The sequence below is a fragment of the Juglans microcarpa x Juglans regia genome, chromosome 1D, assembly GCF_004785595.1.
Source record: "Juglans microcarpa x Juglans regia isolate MS1-56 chromosome 1D, Jm3101_v1.0, whole genome shotgun sequence".
NCBI lineage: Eukaryota > Viridiplantae > Streptophyta > Magnoliopsida > Fagales > Juglandaceae > Juglans > Juglans microcarpa x Juglans regia.
In genome coordinates this window covers 34,744,507-34,770,736 of record NC_054594.1, presented here as the reverse complement: position 1 = coordinate 34,770,736, position 26,230 = coordinate 34,744,507, and the positions used below count along the sequence as shown (strand labels likewise).

The 26,230-nt window shown below is 37.8% G+C and overlaps 3 protein-coding genes across 3 annotated transcripts; 2 read left to right on the top strand and 1 right to left on the bottom strand.

Moving 5' to 3' along the window:
• The first annotated feature begins 1,965 nt into the window (after positions 1 to 1,965).
• Positions 1,966 to 5,807, top strand: LOC121239140. Its single transcript, XM_041136289.1, has 7 exons — positions 1,966 to 2,193; positions 2,586 to 2,703; positions 2,993 to 3,081; positions 3,187 to 3,233; positions 3,344 to 3,432; positions 3,950 to 4,083; positions 4,562 to 5,807. The coding sequence occupies exons 1-7, from the start codon at positions 2,098 to 2,100 to the stop codon at positions 5,264 to 5,266; spliced, it is 1,278 nt and encodes a 425-aa protein (XP_040992223.1). The 5' UTR covers positions 1,966 to 2,097; the 3' UTR covers positions 5,267 to 5,807.
• Positions 5,808 to 8,394: 2,587 nt separating this feature from the next.
• On the bottom strand, positions 8,395 to 12,134 carry LOC121256400 (heat shock 70 kDa protein 8). The gene is given in 3 exon segments (XM_041157199.1): positions 8,395 to 9,054; positions 9,057 to 10,265; positions 11,945 to 12,134. Coding segments are annotated over 2 exon segments (1,716 nt in total). The 5' UTR covers positions 10,264 to 10,265; positions 11,945 to 12,134; the 3' UTR covers positions 8,395 to 8,545.
• An 8,637-nt stretch (positions 12,135 to 20,771) lies between these two features.
• Positions 20,772 to 24,274, top strand: LOC121241046 (thermospermine synthase ACAULIS5-like). The gene is made up of 10 exons (XM_041138647.1): positions 20,772 to 21,254; positions 21,920 to 21,986; positions 22,083 to 22,177; positions 22,271 to 22,373; positions 22,850 to 22,938; positions 23,040 to 23,196; positions 23,292 to 23,367; positions 23,447 to 23,505; positions 23,703 to 23,839; positions 23,931 to 24,274. Exons 1-10 carry the CDS (start codon positions 21,112 to 21,114, stop codon positions 24,016 to 24,018), a joined length of 1,014 nt encoding a protein of 337 aa, XP_040994581.1. The 5' UTR covers positions 20,772 to 21,111; the 3' UTR covers positions 24,019 to 24,274.
• The last annotated feature ends 1,956 nt before the right edge of the window (positions 24,275 to 26,230 follow it).

Sequence of the window (26,230 nt, the reverse complement as noted above, 5' to 3'; positions counted from 1 at the left end):
TCCACCAAAGTCCTCATCTCTCGCCCAACTCTCTCTTATCATCATATCTCAATTACTTTGGATATTCACACGCAAATCAGATCAGAGAGAGAAGATCAGGGTTTTCTTTTTTATTATTATTTTAATGATTTCCCTAAAAAGAAAAAGAAAAAGGAAGAAGCTTAGGTAAAGAGAGAATCTCTCCCACATTTGAATGTGGACAATTGGAACAAATCGTTAGCTAAATACCACCTTTTATGTTATTATTTTAATCAAATCATCACGATAAGGCTTTTAACTCGTTCCTTTTTTTTTTTTTGGCCCCCCCCCCCCCCCCCCCCCCAGCATAGACCTACTTACAACTTTGGTTTTGGGAAATTCGACTTAATGGATCCTTAACTCCTCTCAATTAATCTCAACTCATTATTATAAATTCTCTTTTTTTTAGTATTTAAAAGTGTCGATATTTTGCTATTATTAATGATATATACTAAATTTTTATTTTATTATATAAGATGTGATATATTTATTTTATTATTTAATAATAATAAATATGTTAAATTTTAAATGAAAATGAAATAAAAATGTGCTGCGTAGAATTTTCTTTTTTAAATAATTTGTACAATGTACTTATATATTATTAAAAAGTACTCGACACGTGGAGAATGTCCTGGAATTTCCACCTAGTAGCTACGGAGGCCGGGTCTTCGCCGTGACAACCACGGACTTGTGGAAAACAAAGAACGAATATATAATGGACGACAAATACCAATGTTTTGACTTACGGGACTACGTGTTGTGTTAATGTGCAATGCCTCGATCGTGTTTTCACAGCTTTGAACGTGTAATATTAATTCTACATTAATTAATGATCAGTACCAATTGTTTATATATTCAAATAGAAAGAATATGTTTAAAAATATATATACTTATACCTTTGAGTCAAATAAATTCTACAAAAAATAATAAAATAAAATGAGTGATATGAATTATATATACCGCAACGTACACTACTGTTATATTGACACTATGTTTGGTTTGGTTATTACAACAAATTCAACTCATAAACTCATCTTAAATTAATTATTAATGAAACTCATTATTTTTTTAATTTTACATAAAAAAAATTAAATTCATCTCAACTTATTTTATACATTTTAAACTCATCTCAAATTTTTTTTTTTAAAAAAAATCATTTTAATAAAATTTATAAAATATTATTATTCACAGTTAAATTAAACTCATCTTTAACGCCCAAAAGTAGCAAAAGAAAAGATACAGGTAAACCGTAAAAGCAAAGCAAATTGCCTAGCCTACAAATAAATCAGAACGTACAAAACTCTGTCCAACCCAAGTACCTGAAAACTATACAACTACTGTGTATCATGTGATTCATGTGTGTGAATGTGACCCTTAATTTAATTAATTAATTTTTTTTTATCCCTTCACATGTTCGATTTTATTTTGGTCCCATTATTACTCGCACACAGTGCTTAGTCAGCAAATTATAATAATATTAACCCTATTTAAATTTGCCAACACAGAACGTTCTCTCTCGTGTAATATTTACATCAAATGCCATTTTCTGCATGCTTTTTTCACACGACAATCCAATTTCATGTCTCCTTCGTGAAAATGGGGTTGTAAATTGTAACACTCCTCTGACGCAGCACATATATATAACATAGGAGTCTAAAAATGGAAACTCCATTTTCCAAAACCAAGGAGGATTAAACGGAGAGGAGGGGCAAGAGTGGAAAGTACTAAGGAAGCCATGACCAATCGATGGTCCCAGTAGGGTCGGGCACGTGACGTTTTCCGTTAGGAATCGCCATCGTACCGTCTTTGCGATGACACATTGGCATTGACCGAAGCAATAATGTTGTGAGGTTGAGAGTGCATTTTATTTAATGCCTGCATGCGCAAATATGAGCTTATAACGGCGTTATTAGCCGTCGTTTGCTATAAATACGGGCTCTTAACCCTCACTTTTTATTGAACCCTATATCTCTGTCTCTCTCCATCTCTTTCTGCTACGAATTGGGAGTTTTTTATGGTTGCGTGAAGCAGAAGTCTGGTATATTCGTGTTTTCTTGGAGACTCGTAAGTTTTCTTGAAATGGGAAAGAAAGAGCAGAAGGATCAGAAAGACGATGGCAGGGTTGAAGCTGTTCTGGAGCTTCTCAGAAAACAAGCCCCCCTTACAGTAAAGCAGGTGGGAGCTGGGTTCTCTTTCTTACTATTACGCTATTTGTCACCAAACTTAATTTGCTACGTCTTTGAAACAATGAGCATCTCTGTTTGAAAGATCTGTACGTCTTACTGTTGCTACTTCTCTCTCCCTCTCTGATATCTCTCTTTCTGTGTATTTTTTTTTTCTCAAAGAACCATCGTGCATGATCTCGTGGTTTGCTTAACTGTATAGAAAGCTCATTCTATAGAGAGTAAATAGTAGCTAGCCTGTTCAGCTAAAAGTATCTTTCTTCGTTAAATTCTTCAAGTTGTTCCATGTACTTGAGATAGACAAGCTAATCATTTTTTCTGGAATTCCGTTATGAGTTTTGTCATGGCTTTACACTAATATATATGTGGCACTATTGTTGATAGGAGAAGTTCTGCAACAAGGCTTGCGTAGAACGGTTTCTGAAAGCAAAAGGAGATAGTGTGAAGAAAGCTGCGAAGAACTTAAGAGCTTGCCTTTCCTGGAGAGATGGTATTGGCACAGGTAAACGTTTCCTTCTTCTACTCCTCAAAAGCTATTCCCACCCGTCTTTGCAACCAGCCTTTTCGTTGCCGGTTTCGTTTCTTTTTGTCTCAATAAGCAAATTAAGAATCTTGCTTTTCCACTTTGAATTAAGCGTTAAAGTTAAATTCCCCGTAATGATTAAAGTCACTTCCTCACGACACCAAAAATAAAAAATAAAAAAATAAATAATAATAATAATAATTCAAAATTGAAGTAAGTCTATGGTTGTTTTGTAATAATCTGTTCGCTTGTTTCATTTTGGACATAGATCACTTGATAGCAGATGAGTTCTCAGCTGAGATCGCCGAAGGCGTTGCTTATGTGGCCGGTCATGATGAAGAATCCAGACCTATTTTGGTAACTCCCCAGTTACTTGCTCTATTTTTTTTTTTCTTTTTGTTGAAAATGCAAGAGAGTGAGTCGAGATCGGACTCAGAAAAAATTGTTCTACCTTTGTTACAGATTTTCCGGATTAAGCAAGATTACCAGAAATTCCATTCCCAAAAACTGTGAGTATCCAGACATGAAACTGGAAGTTTTTGTCGTAAACGACGTTGTAACAAGTCTCACAATATTACTCGTAATAATTCTTCTTTCTTGTTAATTTTAATTCTTTTAGGTTTACTCGTTTGCTGGTGTTTACGCTGGAGGTTGCCATCCAAACCATGCCAAAAAACGTCGAGCACTTCGTTCTTCTTCTCGACGCGAGTAAGTTTACTCAGAATAACTACACCAACCTTTTGAAGTTCATATAGGTTCGAAATTCATGTCTAGTTTTATGCTTTTAGCCATTTTAGAATATTGACTTCAAATCTGTACGCATGCTACTGTACTTGGCAACCTGGTCAATGGCTCCAGGCACGCCACTATGTCGGAGCACCGGCAGTCTCTGAGATATTCTCAAGAAAGTGTCTGGAGTGCCCCTGAACTATCATGGTCGAGGTCCGAATAATGGTTCGGCAGTGTAGGGGTATTATTGGGAATTGGAGCTTGTACTCTCCTAGATTTGGTCAATTTCAAAGCTGTAGCTTCCTTAAAGAAATGATCTCCGGCAGAAATACGTACCCAGGATTCTACTTTTTGCTTTGCCAGTACATAATAAAAATAAAGTTTTTTTTTTTTTTTTTTTTAAATTTTAATTTCATTGAGCAAATCTTATTTAAGGGATATATATATATATAAGCATTAAGCATCGAGCTTACTTTGAAAGCATGATGCAATGCAGGCTTTTTCAGGTCTGCATCGGGTTTTATGAATTTATTGCTGGCTACACTGAAAATTGTGGCAGAGTACTACCCAGGCAGGCTGCACAAGGCTTTTGTCATTGATCCTCCATCTCTATTCTCTTATCTATGGAAGGTAAAAGTGTTTAAACCCATGCCCTGTTGAGGGCATGCAGCTCTCCATGGAATCCAGTTTGTACCAATATTACCGTTGAATTTGGATATTGCATTGTTTCTTAAGTGTTTGAGTGGACCACCTTTATATAATTGCTCTATAGTTTTCTAAGTACTTAAACCACCATTATATCATCCTTAGTCAATTCTAAAACGGCCCCGTTTCACATTTGGCTTTCGACAATCCTGCCATAGATTATTGAACCCTAATTTAAAATTCATATTTTAGTATGATAAACCAGTTGAAATTCAGCTGAATTGTTGAGGTTTTTCTTTTCTTTGATCAAATATTCAAAAGTCAATTTTCTAGATTATTTTTTTGTTTCCAGCATTGAAAATGCAGAAGATGATGTCTGATCATACATTATTTTCAAATTGATTAGAAATTTGATAAGGTGTTGAGTAAAATCTTGACCATCTGTTATATTCAATGGATGCAGGGTGCTAGGCCGTTCGTTGAGTTATCAACGGCCACGATTGTTGTATCGTCACTAGATTTTGAAGAATCCCTGGACTTTAACGATTTCTCAACCTACCCAGGACCACGAGCATCGTCCCTTCGGTTTGACCCTTCGTCTTTGAAATCAACGGCCAAGATCGGCTCATGCTCATCCTCCCGCTTCTCGTTCACGGTCTCGCACCACTTTGACTCGCTGAAACCTTGGTACCTAAGCTTAACTGACACGTCAGCTTCGAAAGTAGGTCCCACGACACCATCTTCTTTGGGCCCCGCACTAATTTCCCCACTCAACGCTCGATCCTTCTCGTTCGCATCACCGGCTGCGAGAACTCCACCTGCGAGCATCTACGGTGGAAGCAACATGACTAGGCCAACGAGGAAATCTCTGTTCCCTTCAACCCCGTTGCCACAGCGTACCACCAACAGTGAGCCTAGCAAAATCTCCCACCCTCGAACCCCACGGCCCTCGTTTCTCCAATCACCGGCCATGTTTTTCCGTAAGGATTGCCACGTCAGCCGTAACGACAGGTCTAGGGAGTTGTTCTTGCCATTCTTGAAGTTCTACAGGAGGCCATACGATGAGATGATTTACAGGTCAAAGATGAGGCCCCCACTTGGTGGACTAATCTCCATCGTTTCTCCCCACCTAAGACGCCGCCACGTGTCCGTATCACAACGGTTCTGATCGAGCATGGAACCCGAGAGAAAGGGAAAGAAAAAAAAGTACATAATGAATTAACAATCTCCATGACACTACTTCTAATAATTTGATTAATTATTTCTGCCTTCAACTTCGAGGAAAAAAGAAAAGTCACAGCGACGACGACGTGCTAGGTGGGGTGTGAGAAGGTGTGCACCATGTCCCATTTTGAGGTTTGTGGCTTCACAAAGTCTACGTTTTGGGGGCAAAGCATCATCATCATGCACCGGAACAAGACAGCGTGGTCGAGACGGAGAACATTTTGCTTTGGAAATCATATGGTGGGAAATAGAACTGTACTAGAAGCACCAAAGAGTACTTGAAAGGAATGCCTCTGTTTCGATTCAAAGTTGATATATAAATCTTATTTTTTGTTGTTTGTGAAAACGAGACTTTTTTTTTTTTTTTTTTTTTTTGAGGTAATAGAATCTTTTGGACTTATATTACGTGGTTGCATGGTTGGACTTTGTTTATAATAATAATAATAGTAATAAATAACTCAGATTTGAATACTTTCATTTTGTAACGTCGTTCTTGTATTATTTTGCTGATATCTCATATTTTAATGCGTTGGTTTCAACGTTGTAGCAGAGTTTTAGTAGGAATATGTGTCGGGTTTTGTTGTTTGAGAAGTCAAAATGGAGTCTCTACATTTTATATTCTAAATACGATAAAAATAAAACAGTACTGTTGCATAACATTGGGAATTGAAATTGACATGATACTCTACAGATCGACACTGCCTGTACACACATATACATCTGGTTCTGAGGATGGTGTTTTGTCGTGAAGCTGGTGTCATTTAGGCATCAAGGTTCTTTTACTTAAGTAGTGACGTAAGAGATTTGGGATCCTTCCATTTGGAGTCTACTGTTGTTTCACTACTTCCTAGCTTGGGCCTTGTATTTTACCCTCAGAGTTCAGGGTTCATTCAGCAGGTAGTGTTTTGTACTGCTATAATATACTGTTAAAGAGTTTGGAGTTTATTCTTTGTTGTTTGCGAGTCTGAAGGTGTCCTTTTCAGGGTTTTTTGGAGTACCTCTCTGATCAGGTGAATATGGACAAGGGTTGTGAACTAGTGATGATGACAATGACTGGGATTTGACATAAGGTTCCCCAACTATAGTTCTCTTGTACATAGAATAGATCGCATTGAGACCTATCCCAATGTGAAACTCCTGGAACATCATCCGTCGGATGGCAAAGTTAATCTCGTTCATCGTTTTGATATATCCAAACAAAACATTTTAGAATCCAAATTCCAAGTGCTGCCCAATTAATCTGCATGATATATAGCCATCCCCATGGGTGATTTGATGATTTCCAGAATGAAGTGAATTGAATGGGCTTGATTGAGGGTCTGTACCTCATTTACATGCCAAATGGGTAATACTATAAGTAAGCAATCCACTAAAAATGTCATATTTCTCAAGTATTCGTCATAATTATACTCCAAAAAGGGTAAAAATTGTTGTCTTCAACGCCATAATCGGTATACTTAAGTAAGGTTGGGGTAAAAAGTACCATATATAGTTGTGTTCAACCGTATTATGTTTTGGTTCTCATTGAACATAGCAAATATGCAGGCCTCCAAATTCAAGTCTGCCCTTCTCGGAGTGCCTCCCATACTCGTCACATGCTTCTTTAGGTTGTAGATGTTGGCATTATCTATGGTTGTATAAGGCTCATTGCCCTCAGTAGGCCAGCCGGTTTCAGACACCACAATTTTGACATCCTCGCCCACCGCTCTCACCATCGCCGCTACAAAAGCATCTACCGTAGCATGCAAGTGGTAATCGTAGTACTTGTAACCACCGTCTATAACTTTGGTGTTTGAGACTGAAAAAGAGCATATATAGTCTGATGATATATGGGTAGGGTCCGAGACAAGGGCAAAGTATAGGGTACATTGATCTGAAGTGGAGACCCATATAATATAAAATCTTTTGACACTCCGTCCATGATGTTGGAATTCTCTTCATCTATAATGTTAATGATAATACAACAACTATCATTAATAATGTTGATGTCGGGACCCGCTTCATCTAGTGACTACCTATGAATCCTAAAAATACATGAACTTGTAGTTAGATCAAATAAGCCCCAACTATAATAGTGGAGGTAAACTCCCAACAAATCCAAAAAACACAAATGAAATAAAGAAAATATTAACATTTGTGCTCAAGGATTTAAAAGAAAGCATATTAAATTAAAGTTCATACTGGAAAGGAAAAACAGAATTCTTGTGAGATTGTGGGAGGGGGCACCATAAGAACCCCATTTTCTTGTTATTTACGTTGTCTTGTGTGTTTGTCTTTACAGTACTGTCTCTCATTCATGTATAGAAAGAACAGAGAGCAAGAGTCTCTAAGTACCCTTGTGGGACACATCTCTCTTTCACAATCCAGTTCTAACAGAAAGTGGATCGAAGGCAAGTCTTATATGCTAAAGGGCAAGGCTCGGACAAAAGACACGTGTCTCTAATCCAATGAATCCAATTCTAACGGGACCGATGCCACACCATAAACTTAAAAATGCACCTTGAAAAATGACTGTTGCATTAACATTGCGAGAAAGCAGAAGTAGAAGATAATGGGGAAATAAAAATGAATAAAGAGAGAGGTGCCCTGTTCTATATTCGCTATTATTGTCAAAACAACTAGTGAAAGAAAAAAATCCTCATGATGAAACCACTATGTAATGAACTTTTCTTTCTTGCAAGACTCCTTAAGATGCATCGAATGCTCAATAAAATATTACCCCGACTTCTAACAAACAATGAACAAACCAACACCTCTGCCATTGGTGAACCGTAACTTATCTCGCTGTTCTTTACTAGCAAGCAAGTCCTCCACATCTCTACATTAATTGCATATCTAATAATTAAATACTACCTAAATGATAGAAAGGCCCTACTTTAATTCCTTTCTGTAATTGCAAAATAATCCGTTATTGTGACTTTCAGCAGCTAAAAATTTACATTTATTAACCATCCAGATTCCAGTGCATCATAAAGTAATGACAAAATGCCAACCACGAAACTGTATTACACAAAATGTAGCTGACACAGAAATCATAACATGCAAACTCGGCATAAAAGTAGCAAATTAAAGTACATGAAGTCAACATTTATTATTTATGTATGTAAACCAAGTATAACCTTTCAACAGAGTTCTTACAGAATCGATATGTCCAGGATCACCGGAAACCTGAAAAACCATAGCAACTTAAGTTGTAATGAAACTGAACATTTACATCCCACCGCTATATCTTCTTCTGAACTGTAACTAAGTTCAGTCTAGACCCAAAAGTTCTGTGCAGAGCTTCTGCACACCAGCCATGCCCATCATCAATTGTTGGCATCCTAACTTCCATGACAGGAATTGCAGGCTGTTGAGATCCTGACACCACAACCCCAGCCAGTACTCTCAGTACATCCGAGGCATCAATGTCCATGCACACATTTATATCTGGAACTCCCTTGGGAGCTGGAGGAATACCCACGAGCTTGAAATATCCCAGAAGATGATTCTCTTCCACCTTCTTCCCTTCACCTTCATATACAACAATCAACGCTTCAGTTTGATTATCATGAACAGTTGTGAAAGCTAACTCTTTCCGTGCTGGCATTGTAGTGTTTCTAGGTATAATGGGTACAAAATTGTTTCCATCGGCCTGAATCCCAATAGCAAGGGGTGTAACTTGAATGGTCAATAAGTCCAAACTTCCGAAGGGATCATTTATACCCGAAGCCACTGCTCCTTCTAGTGCTGCCCACAGACAGCAGCTTCCATTGGGTTTATCCCTTTGTAAAGCTCCTGTCTTTTACATGTAGTCATAATAAGATTCTTTATCTTTGGAATAAATGAGCAACCTCCCACGGCAATTATGTCAGTCACATCATCGGGTTCTATCTTGGCATCACGCAGGCATTGGATTATGAGGCTCTCACACTTCTCGAACACCTCTCTGTTGACTTCCTGAAATTCCTCCTGGTTCACGACCTTACATATTTTTGACCCGTTTCCCAGGTCAACATCAATTTGTACACTGGTCTCGAAGGAGAGCCTGTGGATTGCATCCTGGGTTGCTACTCGAAGCAAGCCCATTGATTTAATCTCATTGATCCCATGGTTTGAGAAGACGATCTCTGAATCAGGCAACAAATGTCGCATCATATTCTGAAGCATGTCTTCTCCTCCTATAGCACTTCCTGCCAGAGCTTTTATTTGCGAAACTCCTCCAGCTGTAGCACTAACAGCGACATCAGAATAGCCAGCACCCATATTAAATATCAGTGCAATCTTCTCGCATCCACTTCCCATATTCTCACGTATAGTCTGTTGCTGCTGCTGTGCATATAACAGTGCCACAGCTGTTGGTTCAGGCATCAGTCTTAGGACATGAAGGCCAGCCATGGCACAGGCTCTTTCGATACGGGTCACCTGGAAGCGACTAAATGAAACTGGAATGGTGAGAACAACATTTCTTATGGGCCGCTTTAGTGCAATCTCAGCCATTGCTCTTAATTCCACCAGAAATATTGCCAAGACTTCTTCAGGAGTGGTGGATCTCCAGACATTGTTAACCAAGGCTGCAATGAAAGGGCGGACACCGATGTCCAATGTTTGTACCAAAAACGGAAGGCTTTTGCTCGCATGAACAACTGGATCAGTATCAACTCTTCCAATTAAGCGTTTCATGTTGAAGATCGAAGCTCCAGATAACATTTCAAGCTCATGGGTGTGCTGATTACTGACTCCCCCTGAAGGGGTATCATCTTTGAAAGTTACATATGATCGCATCACCTTTTGGTTTCTAGTGTTTTTAAGGAGCTCTACTTGGGAGCCATTCCAGACTGCAACACTACATTGTGAAGTGCCGATATCAATTCCTATTGCAATTTCTGGAAAAGCAGAAGATGATTTCTCCTCTCCTGTGGTTTCACTATCTGATGCTACGGTGTATTCTGGTTCAGCCATTCCTGCATTTTGACAAATTTCAGAAGGGCTGAAGATATCACTCAACACTTTGCGAACAAAGTTGTCAGCGGACAACCATTGCAGACATAGCGATATGGGAATATAAATGACAGACCACGAGAAATATCAGATTCTTCATCTGATGTAAGAAACACAAACTAGCCATACAACATTAAAATTTGTTTAAATAGAATTAGATGGGAGGGGAAAATAGAGAGATGACTACACTTGCCAGGCTTTTCAATCAAGGATGAGAAATTTTCTGGAAAACAGTTACAAAAGACGTGGCACTGGAAGAAAAAGCTTGCAATAGATACCGTGTCCTAACAACACGACAGAGATTCAATGTAGTAGAAATAATATTGTCAGCAAGTCCTCTCGAGTGTAATCTGCACCAACAGAAAAAATCCTAATATTGAACTGTTGACTTTCATCTTTCTTTAGGAGCAACCAATAACCTTCCACGTTAGTTGCAATGAATCACAACATTCTCAAATAAAATCATAAATTGAGCAAAAAACAAATGCTAACCTTATATGAGTGCCTACAAACTCAATTCACACGCTAAACAGCGTTGATTCAGTTTGTCTACTCAAAAACGACTATTCCACCTGATGACAATATATTTGATTCCTTTATCAGCCGAGTGCAGTATAGATTGGTGATCAAACTCCTCACAAGAGGCCAATTTCTTGGCGACTTCCAATTAACAAGAATTTTCAACAAAAAGTTAACGCGAAGTCTCAAAAAAAATGCAATATATGGTCTTATGGAGTGAGAGAATGTGCATTAAACAATTGTTGCAATATACATGCGACCATGAGTGGGTAAGTCCCACGTTGGGTGACAGCCAAAACCAGGCTCAAGCTATTGGTTAAGGGGTTATTCCAACATGTTATACCCCCAAAATGTTGTTTCATATCTAAGAGGACAATCCTTTCATTGTTGGAACGTATGCTTTATTGGTCTTTTAAGTTTAAGAATATGGTATGTTCAAGCTTATTTCTTCCTAAACATGACATTGACTTTTACCGCAGTAATTATGAGAACTAGTTATGCCCAGAAATGACTCGAGTGACCGAGTCACATTGATTGCAGGTTCCTTGAATTAGACACAGCTAGAAGCACCAAATTCCTAGGTTATTAATGTGGAGCTGTAACCTAACAGGACATGACCAACTTCTTCACAACTAATATTTGGACTTAATGATGTTTATTTTCAATTTTCAGGATGATGATGCCTTCGGGTAATTTCTAGTAAGCACGGTTCTTAAGCCACACTTAAGCTGAAAAGGCAATGAATCAGCATTAAGCAACAAGCCACAACCCTTCTAGAACATTAAAACCTCTAAGGTCTAAATGGCTTTCCAGAGTAACGAATTGTAAAAATAGTTCCGTGTAGGTCTTCCCACAAACACCTTCAAGGTCTTTCAACTCCTAATCAATTGATGTGAACCCCACAAGACCACACGCAGAAGCATAACACTAAAACAAAACCGACCCATTTCCTCATGAACTAAAATAAACTAAATTAGCAAAACAGAGCGTAAAAGAAGGATCCTCCCATACCAAGAACGACTAGAAAAGAAGAAGGAAGCATGTCAGAGAACAGACAGTTACTAGCCGTGGGAGCCCGTAATAGCAAAGCAAAATGAGACAAAAAAGGAAATGAGGTACTTACTGCTCTGAGAGTCGACGAGGTGAGATAGAAAGTGAGAGGAGCTCTTGAGAAAAGACGGGGGAATTGGATTGGAAGCTGCCAGACACTGCGTGCTTGAAGACTTGAGAGATTGCCGAGGAACTAAATAGGAAAGTCGCTCAACTTCTAGAGTTTCCCAGAGAGAGTAGGAAAAATAGTGAACTTTATTTTGTACAGAAGTGAAAACAGCAATATGTGAGCACTCAGACGCAGATCACGTTAACGATGTACACGAGCATTCTCTATGATTTCATTTCAAAAGCATAGCCGTCTGATTCATGCCACGTCTCACAAATTATGATGTGAGGTCAGATGTGCATCATAGGAGTCGCGCACGATCCGAAACCACATACATCACAACATTTTTTGGGTGCCCGCGAGAAGTGTCGAGAAAAAGAACACAGAACTGCGTGGCGGCCTGGAGATTAAACTTTGTGCTCGCAGATGTCACCGTCCACAAGTCAGCTATTTGGGCTCGGGTGACTGACTCGGATCCGATTCTTTCCGGTCTCCTGGATGGTGGGCTTGGCTTAGTTTCTCTTTCACTACCCATATTTCGGCTGAAAAGACAAAGTCCTAGTCTTTAGCGACATGGCCCAATAATATATGAAACAAAATAGAACAAAATAGTCTTTCTTTTCTTGGTGAAATATCACTATGTGAATATGTTTGAAGAAGATAATGAATATGATGAACACAATGATCATTTAAAAGTTCAACAAAGATCTTAAAATTGAGTTTATTGGAAATAATTCAAATAATTTTGGAGGAGTTAATATTGGTTTAGCCCAAACTAGGGGCCCAAGGCCCATCATTCATAAAAGACTTAACGTGGTGATTAGATAATTCCTATACATCACGGATAAGCCTCCTAATGGCTAAGTATTGTGCAAAGTTAATCAGTTCATAGTATTCATCCAATATTCTACATGCCTATATATAGAGGCAATAGGTAACTTTCGATCAATCTGATTAAGCATTCTTAAATTATTATCTCTCACTCATTACTGACTTAAGCATCAGAGGTGTCACAAGCACACCATGCCACCCACTTAACGATTTGCAGGTTAACTATCACGACTGGTGGTGGGACACGTCCTTTTACAGTGGCACCGTCTATAGGATAATTGTGATTTCATTTTTTCATTGGACTTCAACCTGGTTCCCTCATGCTGACTGTGACACGTTCTCAAGCAACTCGTGAATTGGAAGCGGCACCTGCATACATGGAAACAAGATTAGCAACAACTGAAGAAAAGTTGAAGATGGCATTAGACGTCATGAAAAACCTAATGAAAGAGAACGAAGAACTCAAGCGCCGCAACATTAAGCTTGGTGATGCTACCATACTCGGCCATAGCGAATAGGGAGAATGAGAAGCACATAGGAATAGGGGAGTGGACGTGGAGGATGTGGAAAAGAAGAAGTTGCATAACAAGTTACGCAGCCTCGTCCACAAGTACGAGGAGATGGTGGAGAAAATGGGAGGATCCTCCTTAGTGGAACAACTGTTGAGTCGTACAGATTTGTCTTATAGCGCGGAAGTAATGGCCGTGCCACTCCCATCGAAATTTAAAGTGTCACAGATAGATATGTATAATGGGTCCAAGGACCTGGTAGATCATTTGGAGACTTCAAGGTGTATATCACACTTCAAGATTTCCTAGAAGAAATTGTCTACCGATCTTTTTCCCTAACTTTGAGGGGAATGACGAGAGGATGGTTTGGAACGCTCCAGTCGAGGTTGATTGATAGCTTTGAAGAGTTAGTTAGGCAATTCTTAACACAATTTATGTCCAACAGGAGGCGTGGCTTCTATCAATGTACCTCCTGACCATCAAACAGAGGGAAAAGGAGGGCTTAAAGACATACCTCACCCACTTTAATAAAGAAAGGTTGACGACAGATGACCAAGACGAGAAGATCACTCTAGCCATCCTGTTAGGCGAGATTTGGCTACGCAACCCGTTCATGGCTGAATTGGCTAGAAAGACCCCATTTACTCTGAGAGAGTTCATGGATAGGACGGATGACTTTGTCAACATCGAAGATACATTACAGGCTCTTGTAAAGCCAAGGAAAGGGGAGTCAAAGGCGGAACGCAAAGGCATTTCGGGAGACAAGAAAGCTGCACCGAGCCACCAAGACAGGAGGCATGAAAGGCGACAAGATCATAATACCCGACTCATCCACAATAATTTGAACGTGCAAGAAAAGGAAGAGTCAGGAAGAGAATACCGCCAGCCTAGAACCGGCAGGCGCTACTTCAAATTCCATCAAACAAGCTCATAATGGACAAAGGATTGCATGACCATGAAGAAGAGAGTGACAGGGCTAGCGGGCACTGGAGAGCTTGAACGAATGGTCGCGGAGTAGGCAAAATCCAAACGACGATTTGAGAGAGGACACAACCCCTATAGAAGCAGAAGCCTGGATAGGCGGCGCCCATCGAGAGAAGACACCCATAATAATGATAGGGACAAGGCGCCTCAGAATAACGATAGGGACAAGGCCCCCTAGGTGAAATCAAAACAATAGTAGGCAAATTCATTGGAGCCGACGCATCCTCGTATAGTAGAAGGGCAAGATATGACGAAATTTATATAGCGGACAGGTCGCCCAAGCACCAAAAAATTGACTCATCAGTAACTATCTCTTTCAGAGAAGAAGATTGTGAACGAGTATTGTACCCTCATGATGACGCGTTAGTGGTAACCCTTCTAGTCGCTAATTACACTACCAGACGTATCCTCATTGACAATGGGAGATCCGCAGACATTATTTTGGGAGGCCTTTATACAGATGGGCATAGATGCCACTAAGCTAAGACCCTCGTCGACACCATTGAAGGGCTTCTCTAGGGATCTGATCCAACTGGTAGGCGCCATTACCCTCTCGGTCATGACAGGAAAAGGGACGCATACCGTGACCACCATGGCCGATTTCTTAGTCATGAAGGCGCACCCCTCCCAGTTAGGGCAGTTACATCCACGTACCACCTCAAGATGAAGTTTCCAACTCAAGGTGAAGTGAGGAAGCACGAGGTGAGCAAGCCCTAACACGAGAGTGTTATGTGTGAAAACTGAGGAACAAAGGGGGAGAAGTATACACTATCGAAGGCGACGACGACTAGGCTACCCAGATGGATGGTCAAAGCACATTATTCCCACCTCCACGGTTCGTCTATTCAAGCTATAATCAAATCTAAATGTACTTAGCAGACGAAAAAAAGACCTCATTAATCACAGATCATGGGTTGTATTTAGGGGTGCAACCAGTTTGGTTCGGTCTGGTTTTGTATATATTTTAGAATCAAACTGGTATATACCGGTTTTGAGATTTGAAAAATCGATACCATACCAGTTACACCCCTAAACCGGTACTTCCAGTTTTATCGGTTCCGGTCTGGTTTGGTTTTATTTTTTCCATATATATTATAGTATATAATAATATAGTGATAATATACTGTAGTATATTATAATATATATTACAATTATGTTATAGACTATAGTGATATATTATAATATATAATATAGTGATATATTATAGTATATTATAATATATAATGATATAGTATTAATATAACTACTAATACAACAGATTTTAGTGATAATATATAGTTATTTATATAGGAATTTAAAATTTAAAATTATATTAATTAGTAGTTTATCATATAATACAAAATTATTTTATATATAATTATAAATTATATATATTTAATATAAAAAATCATATAATTGTTTTTATAAAATATAAAAAAATTAATATATATATATATATATGAACCAGTTCGGTTTGGTATTAGAAGAAGAAAAATGAGACCGATTTCGAGAAAAATTGAACCAATACTGGACCAAACTCGATACCAGACCAAACCCACCGGTTTGGTCCTGTCTAGTTAACTAGTTCATCTTTTTTTTTTTTCACCCCTAGTTTTATTGCTACCAAGTCATGTTGTTTGGCCTGAAGAACGCAAGGGCAACCGTCAACCGGATGTTTAAGAACCAAATAGGACGGACCATAGAAGTTTATGTGGATGACCAGTTGGTTAAAAGCAAAGAGTCTGCCCAACATCTAGTCGACCTAAGGGAAGTGTTCACGGTACTACGACAATACAAGATAAAGTTGAACCCAACAAAGTGCACATTTGTAGTAGGGTTGTGTAAATTTCTAGGGTTCATCATGTCGGAAAGAAGAATTGAAGCCTCCCCAGAAAAAATTGAAGCAATTATGAACATGAAGCTGCCCCTAAATGACATGCAACAACTGGCGAGAAGAATAATAGCCTTAAACAGGTTTGTATCTAGATCCACGGACAAATGCATCCATTTCTTTAGGGTATTGCGAAAGGTACACCCATGGAGCGAGGAGTGTGACGAAGCTTTCCAAAAGTTTAAGCAGCATTTAACCAATTCGCCACTTTTGAGGTAGCCTATAGAAGAAGACACACTCTATGCGTACCTAGCAGTATCCCCCCACACCGTTTCAGTTGTCTTTGTCAAGGAAGAAGGGGCAGCGCAACTACCTATGTATTACACAAGTCGCGCCCTAAGGGGAGCAAAAGTCAGGTATTCGCGAATAGAGATGTTAGCGTTCGCTTTGGTGGCAGCGGCCAGGAGGTTACGCCAATACTTCCAGACACACTCAATCAAATACTCACAGAAAGCCCACTGGTAAAAGTGTTGTAGAGACTAGAAAGCTAGGGGATGCTAGTCGGGTGGTCAATCGAACTCAGTGAGTTTAACATCAAGTACTTGCCAAGGAAGGCCGTGAAAGGGCAAGCGTTGGCGGACTTTATTGTCGAATTCTCAGGTTTCCCACCTGAAATAGTCGTCGCCCCGATAGGAAAGCCCTCGGTCCTTTTTGTGGATGGCTCTTCTCGTCATGCTGGTGGAGGGATAGGAGTCCACATAATCAACGGCGAAGGGCAAGAGTATCGCTACATGGCAAAGGGTAGGAGTTAATATTGGTCTAGCCCAAACTGGGTGCCCAAGATCCATCATCGATAAAGGACTCAAAGGAATCCTGTAGCTTAACGAAGACCCTAGCTGACCTATTTATTAGGGACTAAGGAGGGATAAAACCTTACATTATGAATATGAAACACGTGGTAATTAGATAATTGTAATACATCAGGGATAAGCCTCCTAATAGCTAAGCATTGTGCAAAGTTAATTAGTTCATAGTATTCATCCAATATTCTCCATACCTATATATAGGGGCAACAAGTAACCTTTGATTAATCTGATTAAGCATTCTTAAATTATCATTTCTCACTCATTACTGATTTAAAAATCGAAGGTGTCACAGGCACAGCACACCGCCCACTTAACGATTTGCAGGTTAAAGATCACGACTGGTGGTGTCCTTTACAAACTTAATCCAGTTCAAACATGATCATGCCGAGGGCACGACCATTCTCAGGTTTGAGAGTATGAGGGGCTCGAGTGACACTATAGATTAGCCCAACCCAAATTCCCTGAAATCAAAAAAGTCCATGTAGGGCCCAAATAGCTTGGATATAAATCCCTTGTACAACTACAGCACTCGGCGATACATTTCCTTCTCGAACATCTGGTCCTAGGTGGAAGACCCAGTTGGCCCAACTAATTGCATCTAAATTTCATGTTTAGTATAGTCTATATTGGATCTCATCATTGAGAGAACCAACAGCCGATGCGAAAAGTTTAGGCACATGCCAAAAATTGGGCCAAAGTTGAAGAGAGAGTCCATACGCAGGAAATATAAGGCCCAACAAAGGAGGGCTTTGACCACGTCTACTTTGCATATCGTAGCCCTTGAGACCTGACCTTTAATTTTATTATAAAGTTGTATTAATTTTCTCTCGCATAAATAAAATATTTTTTTGTTAAAAGTTAAATAAAATATTATTAAATATAATTTTTTAATATTATTTTTATTTTAAAATTTAAAAATGTTGAATTATTTATTATATTTTTATATCAAAATTTGAGACAGTTGTAATTATGAAATGAGATAAATTTGTCTATCCAAATTCACCCTTAAATGCATGCATCCGTCCGATCAATGTGCAACTCCATGCATCAGTTTGTTGGGCTGAAAGTAGAAGAAAAAGAAAAAAAGAAGGAAAGAAAAGATCGACATCATAGTGTGTTGAGCTTCATTAAGGCTGCACCCGTTTAAAACTTGGCCCATTCGGTTGCACAATTAAGGGGTCGCATATTATTTAGAAGGGGAGTGTTAGAGTTACAAATAGTTACATAGAAGTAATTCTACATATTAATATAATTTTATTATGTTATATCTATTTTATAATAAAAATAATTTTATAATTTGATAAGTCACATCAAGCCACATTAATTTATGAGATTAATTTGTATAATTTTTTTGCGGATATAGTATTTTCTTATTTGGAAATGAAAATTTATTGTTCTTTATAATATTTTAATGAGAGCTCCAATTAAATCATTGACTAGTCCTTTTAAAATATAGATATTGTAACTTGGACTTCGCATTACAACTTTGGTTATGACCTACAGTACTTCAACAAAATTTGTCTATGTACAGTAACTTAGTCAATCCTTTTGTTTATATTATTTTCTTCGTTTTAACATTTTTTCTTCATGTAATTTTGAGGAGAATCTCAATTTTATTTTATTTGATATATTTTGATGCTTTGTGGTTTTTGGATATATTTTGATGTATATATAGGATATTGTTTTTGAAAATAATAGAATTGAAAATGAAGCTAATTTGATGTATTTAACATATGCACTTAAAACATATTTAAAAATAAATAAAGATAATAATAAGATTTTATTATTATGGAGAGAATGTCAAATCTTATTAGCCTATCTATTAGTTGAAATTACGTTTGACTAGTGCTGTAAAATACATGTTACATTACCATGCAAATGACAAAGTAGCTACTTATGTGAGTCACTCAATTGAATTGGAGAAGTGTTGCACACTTATGTGACAAAGTAGTCACTAAATGACAAAGTAGCTACTTATTGGCCTATATATGTTACGTTATCATAAAATAAAAGAGAAATATTTTAATCATAAAAAATATATAAAAATAAATTTATAAATTAACGTGATTTAATATGATATATTAAATTATAAAATTATTTTTATTGTAAAACAAACACACATAAAATTATGTTAATTTATAAAATTCTCATATCACCTCTTTCTATCTCAGCATCCAAATGAGTTCTCATTATTTATACTCCTTTTGTACCGTACGTGAGATGATCAGTGGATTGCACATGCTGCTTAAATTAAGGCCAGCATTACAAGAACTGTAAATATGAACACCTTACTAGTAAAGGAAAAGTTAATAAGGTATAAAATTCCTTAAAAGATGCGTAGCATGTGAGGTTAGGTATAACAAGTGCAACCTTGATTTATCTTATATATGGATGTTGCGTATGTCAAGCTTAATTAAGATATCTAAGAATCCATACAATTTGTATTTTTTTTCCTTTTCTACTAGCTATCTTTCTTTCAACATTAATCACAACTCATTAATTCAAGTTTATAAGATTTTTTAGAAAAATTAAGAGTAATACTAAATACAGTTTCATGTATTAAAGACATAAAAATGGAAAATGTTTTCATGTTTTAATGGTATACGTCTCGTATAGTACTGTACACGTACAATGTGCAAATTAATTAAGCCCCAACAGGTTGTATTAAAAGGCCCGGAGATTAATTGGGATAAAATCATGATACGTTCAGAAGTCTAAACGAGTCACAAAAACAGAACGATAAGATTTTATAAATTATGTAAGTAGGTGCATGGCAGCATCGATCTGGTAATTAAACTTGGATAAAGTAGTAGATAGGCATATATATTTGTCATGATTTTTACAGGTCACGAATAGGGACAGAGATATATCCAGCAAGTAAAAGATATCTAAGCTAGGGAACAGATCAAGAGGGAAAGTAAGAGGGTCTTCGGAACCAGGCCATGATCACTGTGCAATCCATTATCACTCCCCCGAAACCCTACAAGTATGATTGCCTTTGTATTCATGGTTGGCGTGCGTGACTGAAGAAAAACAGCACTTCTCCATGGAACCCTCCCTGTCCACCAATGGTCCAAAGAGGCATATCAGGCTGATGCCCACCTTACATCACAACTAGAACCTGGCATCCGGGTCCCACTGGACCCACAAAGTGGATCAAAAGATGGGATCTCACTCTGACACGTGGCAAGACAAGCATGATAAATGTATATATATATATAGTTGAACTCGGAACAGTTCTAAAGGGTGTCGTTATTCTTTGTTTGTATGATGGTGGGGGTGGAGAGGATTGATGCTTTGATTGTGATGGTGATTATGAGTGGTGCGCCCTGGCACAGCACGCTCTCTCCCAATCTTTTGAGGCAACAAAGAGAATATGATGATGGTTTCTGCTGCACGCTCTCCCCAACTTCCTATTCCTCTCTGTCTCTCTCCAACCAAGATTTTGCACACATTTTCTGAAGAAAGGAATAGCCAAAATTTCCGGTAAATGTCACCCCCTTAATCATCATTCTTTTTATCTTTTTTCCATCCGCTAATAAAACTCTTCGTACATTGTTCGCCATCTCAGCATTATCCATGCTATGTCTTTGTCCATATATGATCATACTGAGTATCCCACTCGTCGATTGCGCATTGGAAAAATCACAAGGGTCCCGTATCTAGAGCATACCTAGACAATCTTTAACCCTACAAAATCATACACGTTAAATCAATTGGTTTCTTTGCTTCCATGGCTGCGCATGCACATGGAAAGGATTATCACGTATGTCCAATATGATGAATATTATGGATAAAAGAGGACGAAGACAATAAGGATACTACAACCACGCGGGCAAATCAACCTTAGAAATCACACACGCACTGTATTTTTTCCCGTCACGAAAATCCATTAGGATTTTTGTTCCTTTACACCCTCTAGCACACACACTTCGATAAATCTCCCTACTCATCCATACCAAAAGCATATCATAGTCCTTTTCAATTCCCCGGCCTGCAGACACCCTCCCATTTATATTGTGCACCAAGCCTTCTAAACTTCCCCATCACTTGCCTCTCCCTCCCTCTCTCTCTCTCTCTCTCTCTCTCTCTCTCTCTCGGTTGAGGTTCTTTCTGATCAGCTGTAGGAAGATGGGAGATATTTCTTGTTCCAATGGTATTTCCAATGGTAATGGAGTTCATGGAAAAGTCTTTCCTCTAAATGGGTATAGGAAGAGCTGTTGGTACGAGGAAGAGATTGAAGAGAATCTGAGATGGTCCTTTGCTCTCATTAGGTATATGCAAGCAGCTTGACATTGTTGCTTATGGTTTAACTTACGCCATCTCATTTATATTTACTTTAAGATCATATATATACACAACTCTACAAGGTCTCATTTATATTTATTTTTTCAGTTCTTTGATTTTGTTTTTTTATTTATTAAGCAAATGCGAGTAGATAGAATAACTTGTGAAAGGTGGCGTCAAGGTAGTTTTGTTTCCGGTACGGGATACAATTAATATAAACTGGCGCATTCAAAACACCAGTGTAACTGTAAGAGCCCAGTAATATTTTTTTCTTCTGTTCTTTTCTTCAGGGTTGGCGGCCTATTTGTTTTACATTTTAGTTGTCATGACTCAATGAAAAGATTCATGGACATAATCATGATCGGGCACCTTCAAGATGGTAAAAAAAAAAAGGCAAACATCTTTAACTTAGTAGGTCACAGACCAAGCAGTCTGCTGGGTCGATATTCTGCATTTTGGAGTATTTATTTCTTTCGAAGATGCCACACTGGGAAGTGGGAACTAGTTTAATAAAGCAAAGCTTTTTCTCAAGTTAATAAAGGGCCGCATTCTTACAAAGCATAAAAGTCTTTCAGCTCAACGTGGATGTCATGAAAAAACCAGACAAGATTTTAACTAAACACTGATTACTTTCTTCTTTATATATATACAGTATTTTGCATACAGGAGCTTCGCCGTACCAGGACATCGCGCTTTTGGACACAAAACCTTTTGGAAAGGTTAATTAACAAAAATCTTATTTAGAAAATGTAGATGCAATATTTCTTTTGCAGAAGTTCCGAGTTTTGTTGTGCTTAACGTTGTTTTGTAAATAGGCTCTAGTCATTGATGGAAAGCTTCAAAGTGCAGAGACAGATGAATTCATCTACCATGAGTCCCTTGTTCATCCAGCACTTCTTCATCATCCCAAGTACCTTTACCTCTTATTACATGTCATTACTTTTGGGTTGGACGGTGTGTAACGCCGGCGCCATTGAAATCTAATATTTGTATTTGATTCTAGTCCAAGCACCATCTTTATTATGGGAGGAGGTGAAGGCTCCACAGCAAGAGAAATTCTGAGACATAACACTGCAAAAAAGGTTATCATGTGTGACATTGATGAGGTAAAACCCCCTTATTCTCTTATATATTATATGTTATAATTTAGGTTTTCTGCTAGGCCCTTTCACGACATCAGAATTTTTGCTTTTTTAGGATTTTGATCTTATTTCTACTTTTAGGATCATTTTCTTAAAGTCATTTCTAAATAAAACGGCTATCATCAAGTTTGTCTTTCAGTTTTTCCATACATATAATTTGAACGTGAATTGTGTTTTGTCTTCTCTGTATTGCTGTTGCTGAAGCTCTATTGTCTTGTCAACACAAAAGACAAGAAGAGGATTAGCGAAAGCAGCTAACAAAACCTTTTGGATAGAAAATTCTTAACATTTTGTCTGACCTTTTTACAAAGTGTTTAGACAAAGAAGACACTTTTCAAGCCGCAAATAGATGTGATTAAACATATATAGAAGTTTCATAACATCCCACAAAAAATCCAAAATCAAAAAGGTAATTCTGCAATTTGTCTTCAATGGGGCAGGAGGTGGTAGAGTTTTGCAAGTCATACTTAATTGTGAACAGGGATGCTTTCTGTGATCCAAGACTTGAGCTGGTTATCAATGATGCCAGGTCCCACTCTCTACCTACATCTCATGGCTGCCATTCTTCTTCTTGTTATCGTTATTTGTCTTAATATTATAACCACCATGTGTTCTCGTGGTTTGCTGCAGGGCTGAGCTAGAAAACAGAGAGGAGAGTTATGATGTGATCATAGGAGACCTGGCTGACCCAATTGAGGGAGGCCCATGTTATAAACTCTACACCAAATCCTTCTACGACTTTACTGTCAAGCCTAGACTTAATCAGGGTGGCATCTTTGTCACACAGGTGTGTCTGTCTGTGTGTTTGTACGCTTGTTGAGGTGTGTGGAGAGACAACGGAGGAAAACATTTTAACCAGGTTATGTATCTTAATCAATATAGGCAGGGCCTGCTGGGATATTCAGCCATACGGAAGTATTCTCTTGCATTTACAACACTTTAAAACAGGTTTTCAAATGTAAGTAACCTTGAATAGCATTGCATTTCGGAGCTTATCGTAAAGATTGGACGGTTCACTTTACTCCTTTCACTTGCAGATGTTGTGCCTTACTCAGCTCACATTCCTTCTTTTGCTGATACTTGGGGATGGGTCATGGTATGAAAAATCAACACCTTCTATGTGCCAATCCCAGTACAAAATCCTATGAATTTCAATCTTTCTTGAGATCCTTTTTACTGTCTCTAGAAAATAGGATAGTTTATAAATGATTTGTTTATCTGACAATACAAGTATTAGACAAACTGCTTGAAATTCATTTGGTGGACTAAAGAATTGTTGAAATTAAACGGCAGGCTTCTGATACTCCCTTTGTGCTGAGTGTTGAGGAGTTGGACCTCAGGATGAAACAGAGGATCAAAGGGGAGAACAGATATCTTGATGGGAAAACATTTTCATCGGCATCCACCTTGAGCAAAGCCGTGCGGAACTCGTAAGGATGATAGTATATATTTAACTTATATGTAATTTCCAGTTCTGAATATATTTTAAGCAGCAACTGATTTGAGAGGAGCATTTAACAGGCTGGACAACGAGACTCATGTTTACACAGAGGGAACAGCAAGGTTCATATATGGTCATGGTAGTGCCTACAAAAAAGCTCAAGAATGAGAAATGGAGCCAGAACAAAAGCTGTGTCAAAAACCAAAGGGAAACATGAGAGACTGCAGTAGAACATAAATCTTTCTTGGGTTTTATCTTATCTATATTATTTCTTTTCTCTTTCGTTATTTCTTTCTTTCTTTTTGCATTTTGTACTTACTTGAAAGGTATGATATAATTAATGTATTGCTTTGTGTTCCTCTTTTTCGTGGTTTTGTGTAACCTATATTATGAATATGGAACACGGATCGCCAATTACTACTCATTTTCTGTACCTTGATCAGCCTTCACCATTCTGAGTAGTTTGTGCAGATTATGAGAAGAACGACCAAGATATTACGATGATCATTGAAGAAAAAAAAAACACAAACAAATGCATGCAACTTACATTAATTAACCACAAGCTTGGATGAAACTAATTTGTTCTAACTGGCATGGAAAGAACTTGATGCAATTGACCATGTTCCAACATTTTAAAAAGAAAAAGATGCACATAGCTAGGAGCAACATTTAAAACAAAAGAAAGGTGATTGTTTTGGTATTAATTAATTTCGAGTGGTTTGAAGAACAGGGTCACTCTGGATCCGTTGATTTATGGGTTTGTTTTACACCATGTACAGGAAACTAATTAATTACCACATATCGGGTGATCAAGCCCAAAGTTTTATGAAAACCATCGCATCCTTGTAAAAGTAGACATTTATTTTCACTTTTACAAGGTCGGCGTATTAATATATATGTATGCACATGTTTTTCAAAGATTCCCAGGCCAAAGTGTTGAAATAATTAGGGGTTGCTTACAAACATCAAAGCAAGCCCGTTGTATTGAGACTCTGGACAAAATTGCTAGCCTAGCTATATATATATATATATTGGGTCATCACCAATCCAAACCGTTGGTCGGTGCTAAAATTCTTTCGAAAATCAACCTTGAGCAAGAAGTTTAGTATCAGTACTTTCTGTCCGTCCCTACAAGATATTTGATTGGCTTGTAGCCACTTGATTGAACAAAGAAATTGAAGGAAACCCAAAAGCAGATAATTGACTTCTCATTCGCATGCGTTTTGATGATTTTCTTTTGGGGAAATTACACCGATCTACCTATTTTCTATTCATGTAGATTAAAATGAAGTTATTTTCCTAGCTACCTAGCTTAGCTTATTTAGTGGGCATGCATGCATATACACATAGAATAATTTAGAACAAGCCATGCATGACATATTTTTTTTTGGCACTGAGTTGTCATCTGTCTGTCGCTCTCAAAGTGGGCTGCGGTGGTTGATGTTGAGGAAGCATTATAATTATTTTGTTTAAATTATTTGATCCCGATTTATTGGCCCAAATTGATGTCATTTTCCTCCAATATAATCAACTAGAAAAAACAGATACCGCCTGTTATTAATATTGTTTATTTTTATCAAATGCATCTGACCTGATTGGTATAACGCTCAGTTTCTAAAATGGATACGTCTGGAGTTTGAAACTCCCTCCTCTAAATGTATCAAAAAATATATATTGTCTATTTTTTAATTTGTATAAATTTGTCCTACGATATCTAAAATATCATTAATTATAATATATTTATGTATTACAATGATAGTATAAAAATAGATGATACGTACACATTTGTGATGACAGAATCCACGATCGAGTAATTTATTTTAGAAATAAAATAATTTATTATCGAAAGAGGAGATGTTGCATTATTAGTTTTTTTATTCTTTTTTTGAAAAAGTTCAATTATTAGTTGAATGGGCTAGATATATGTGGGTGACACACATCCAGCCCACGTGGCGGTGTATCACAAATAATGCCATAATCAACTATTAATTAAAGAAATCAATCGTGTTTGGTATGGAATAATTTGTTAGGAGATCATCTTGTGTACTTCGACCAGCGTCGTCTTCTTTCTTTTACAACAACCCACTCCAGGTCAAAGCCGTTAAGACCATCCTTATCCTAATATGGAAATTTCCGACCACCTAAAGAAAATCTTTAGGGTATTTTAGTTATTTTAGTCGATCGATACCAATCCGTTCAACCAAATAGGCATGAAAAAATGTTCGAACAAACAATTTGATGATTAAATAATAAAATATATTTGAACGTATTGAGTAAGACATTCAATCGGACTATGATAGGATCGAACGATTTCTTATGAGATGACGTTCGAACGTTTATTTCATGTTCGATGATTTCGTTGGAACGACTTTAAGTACTG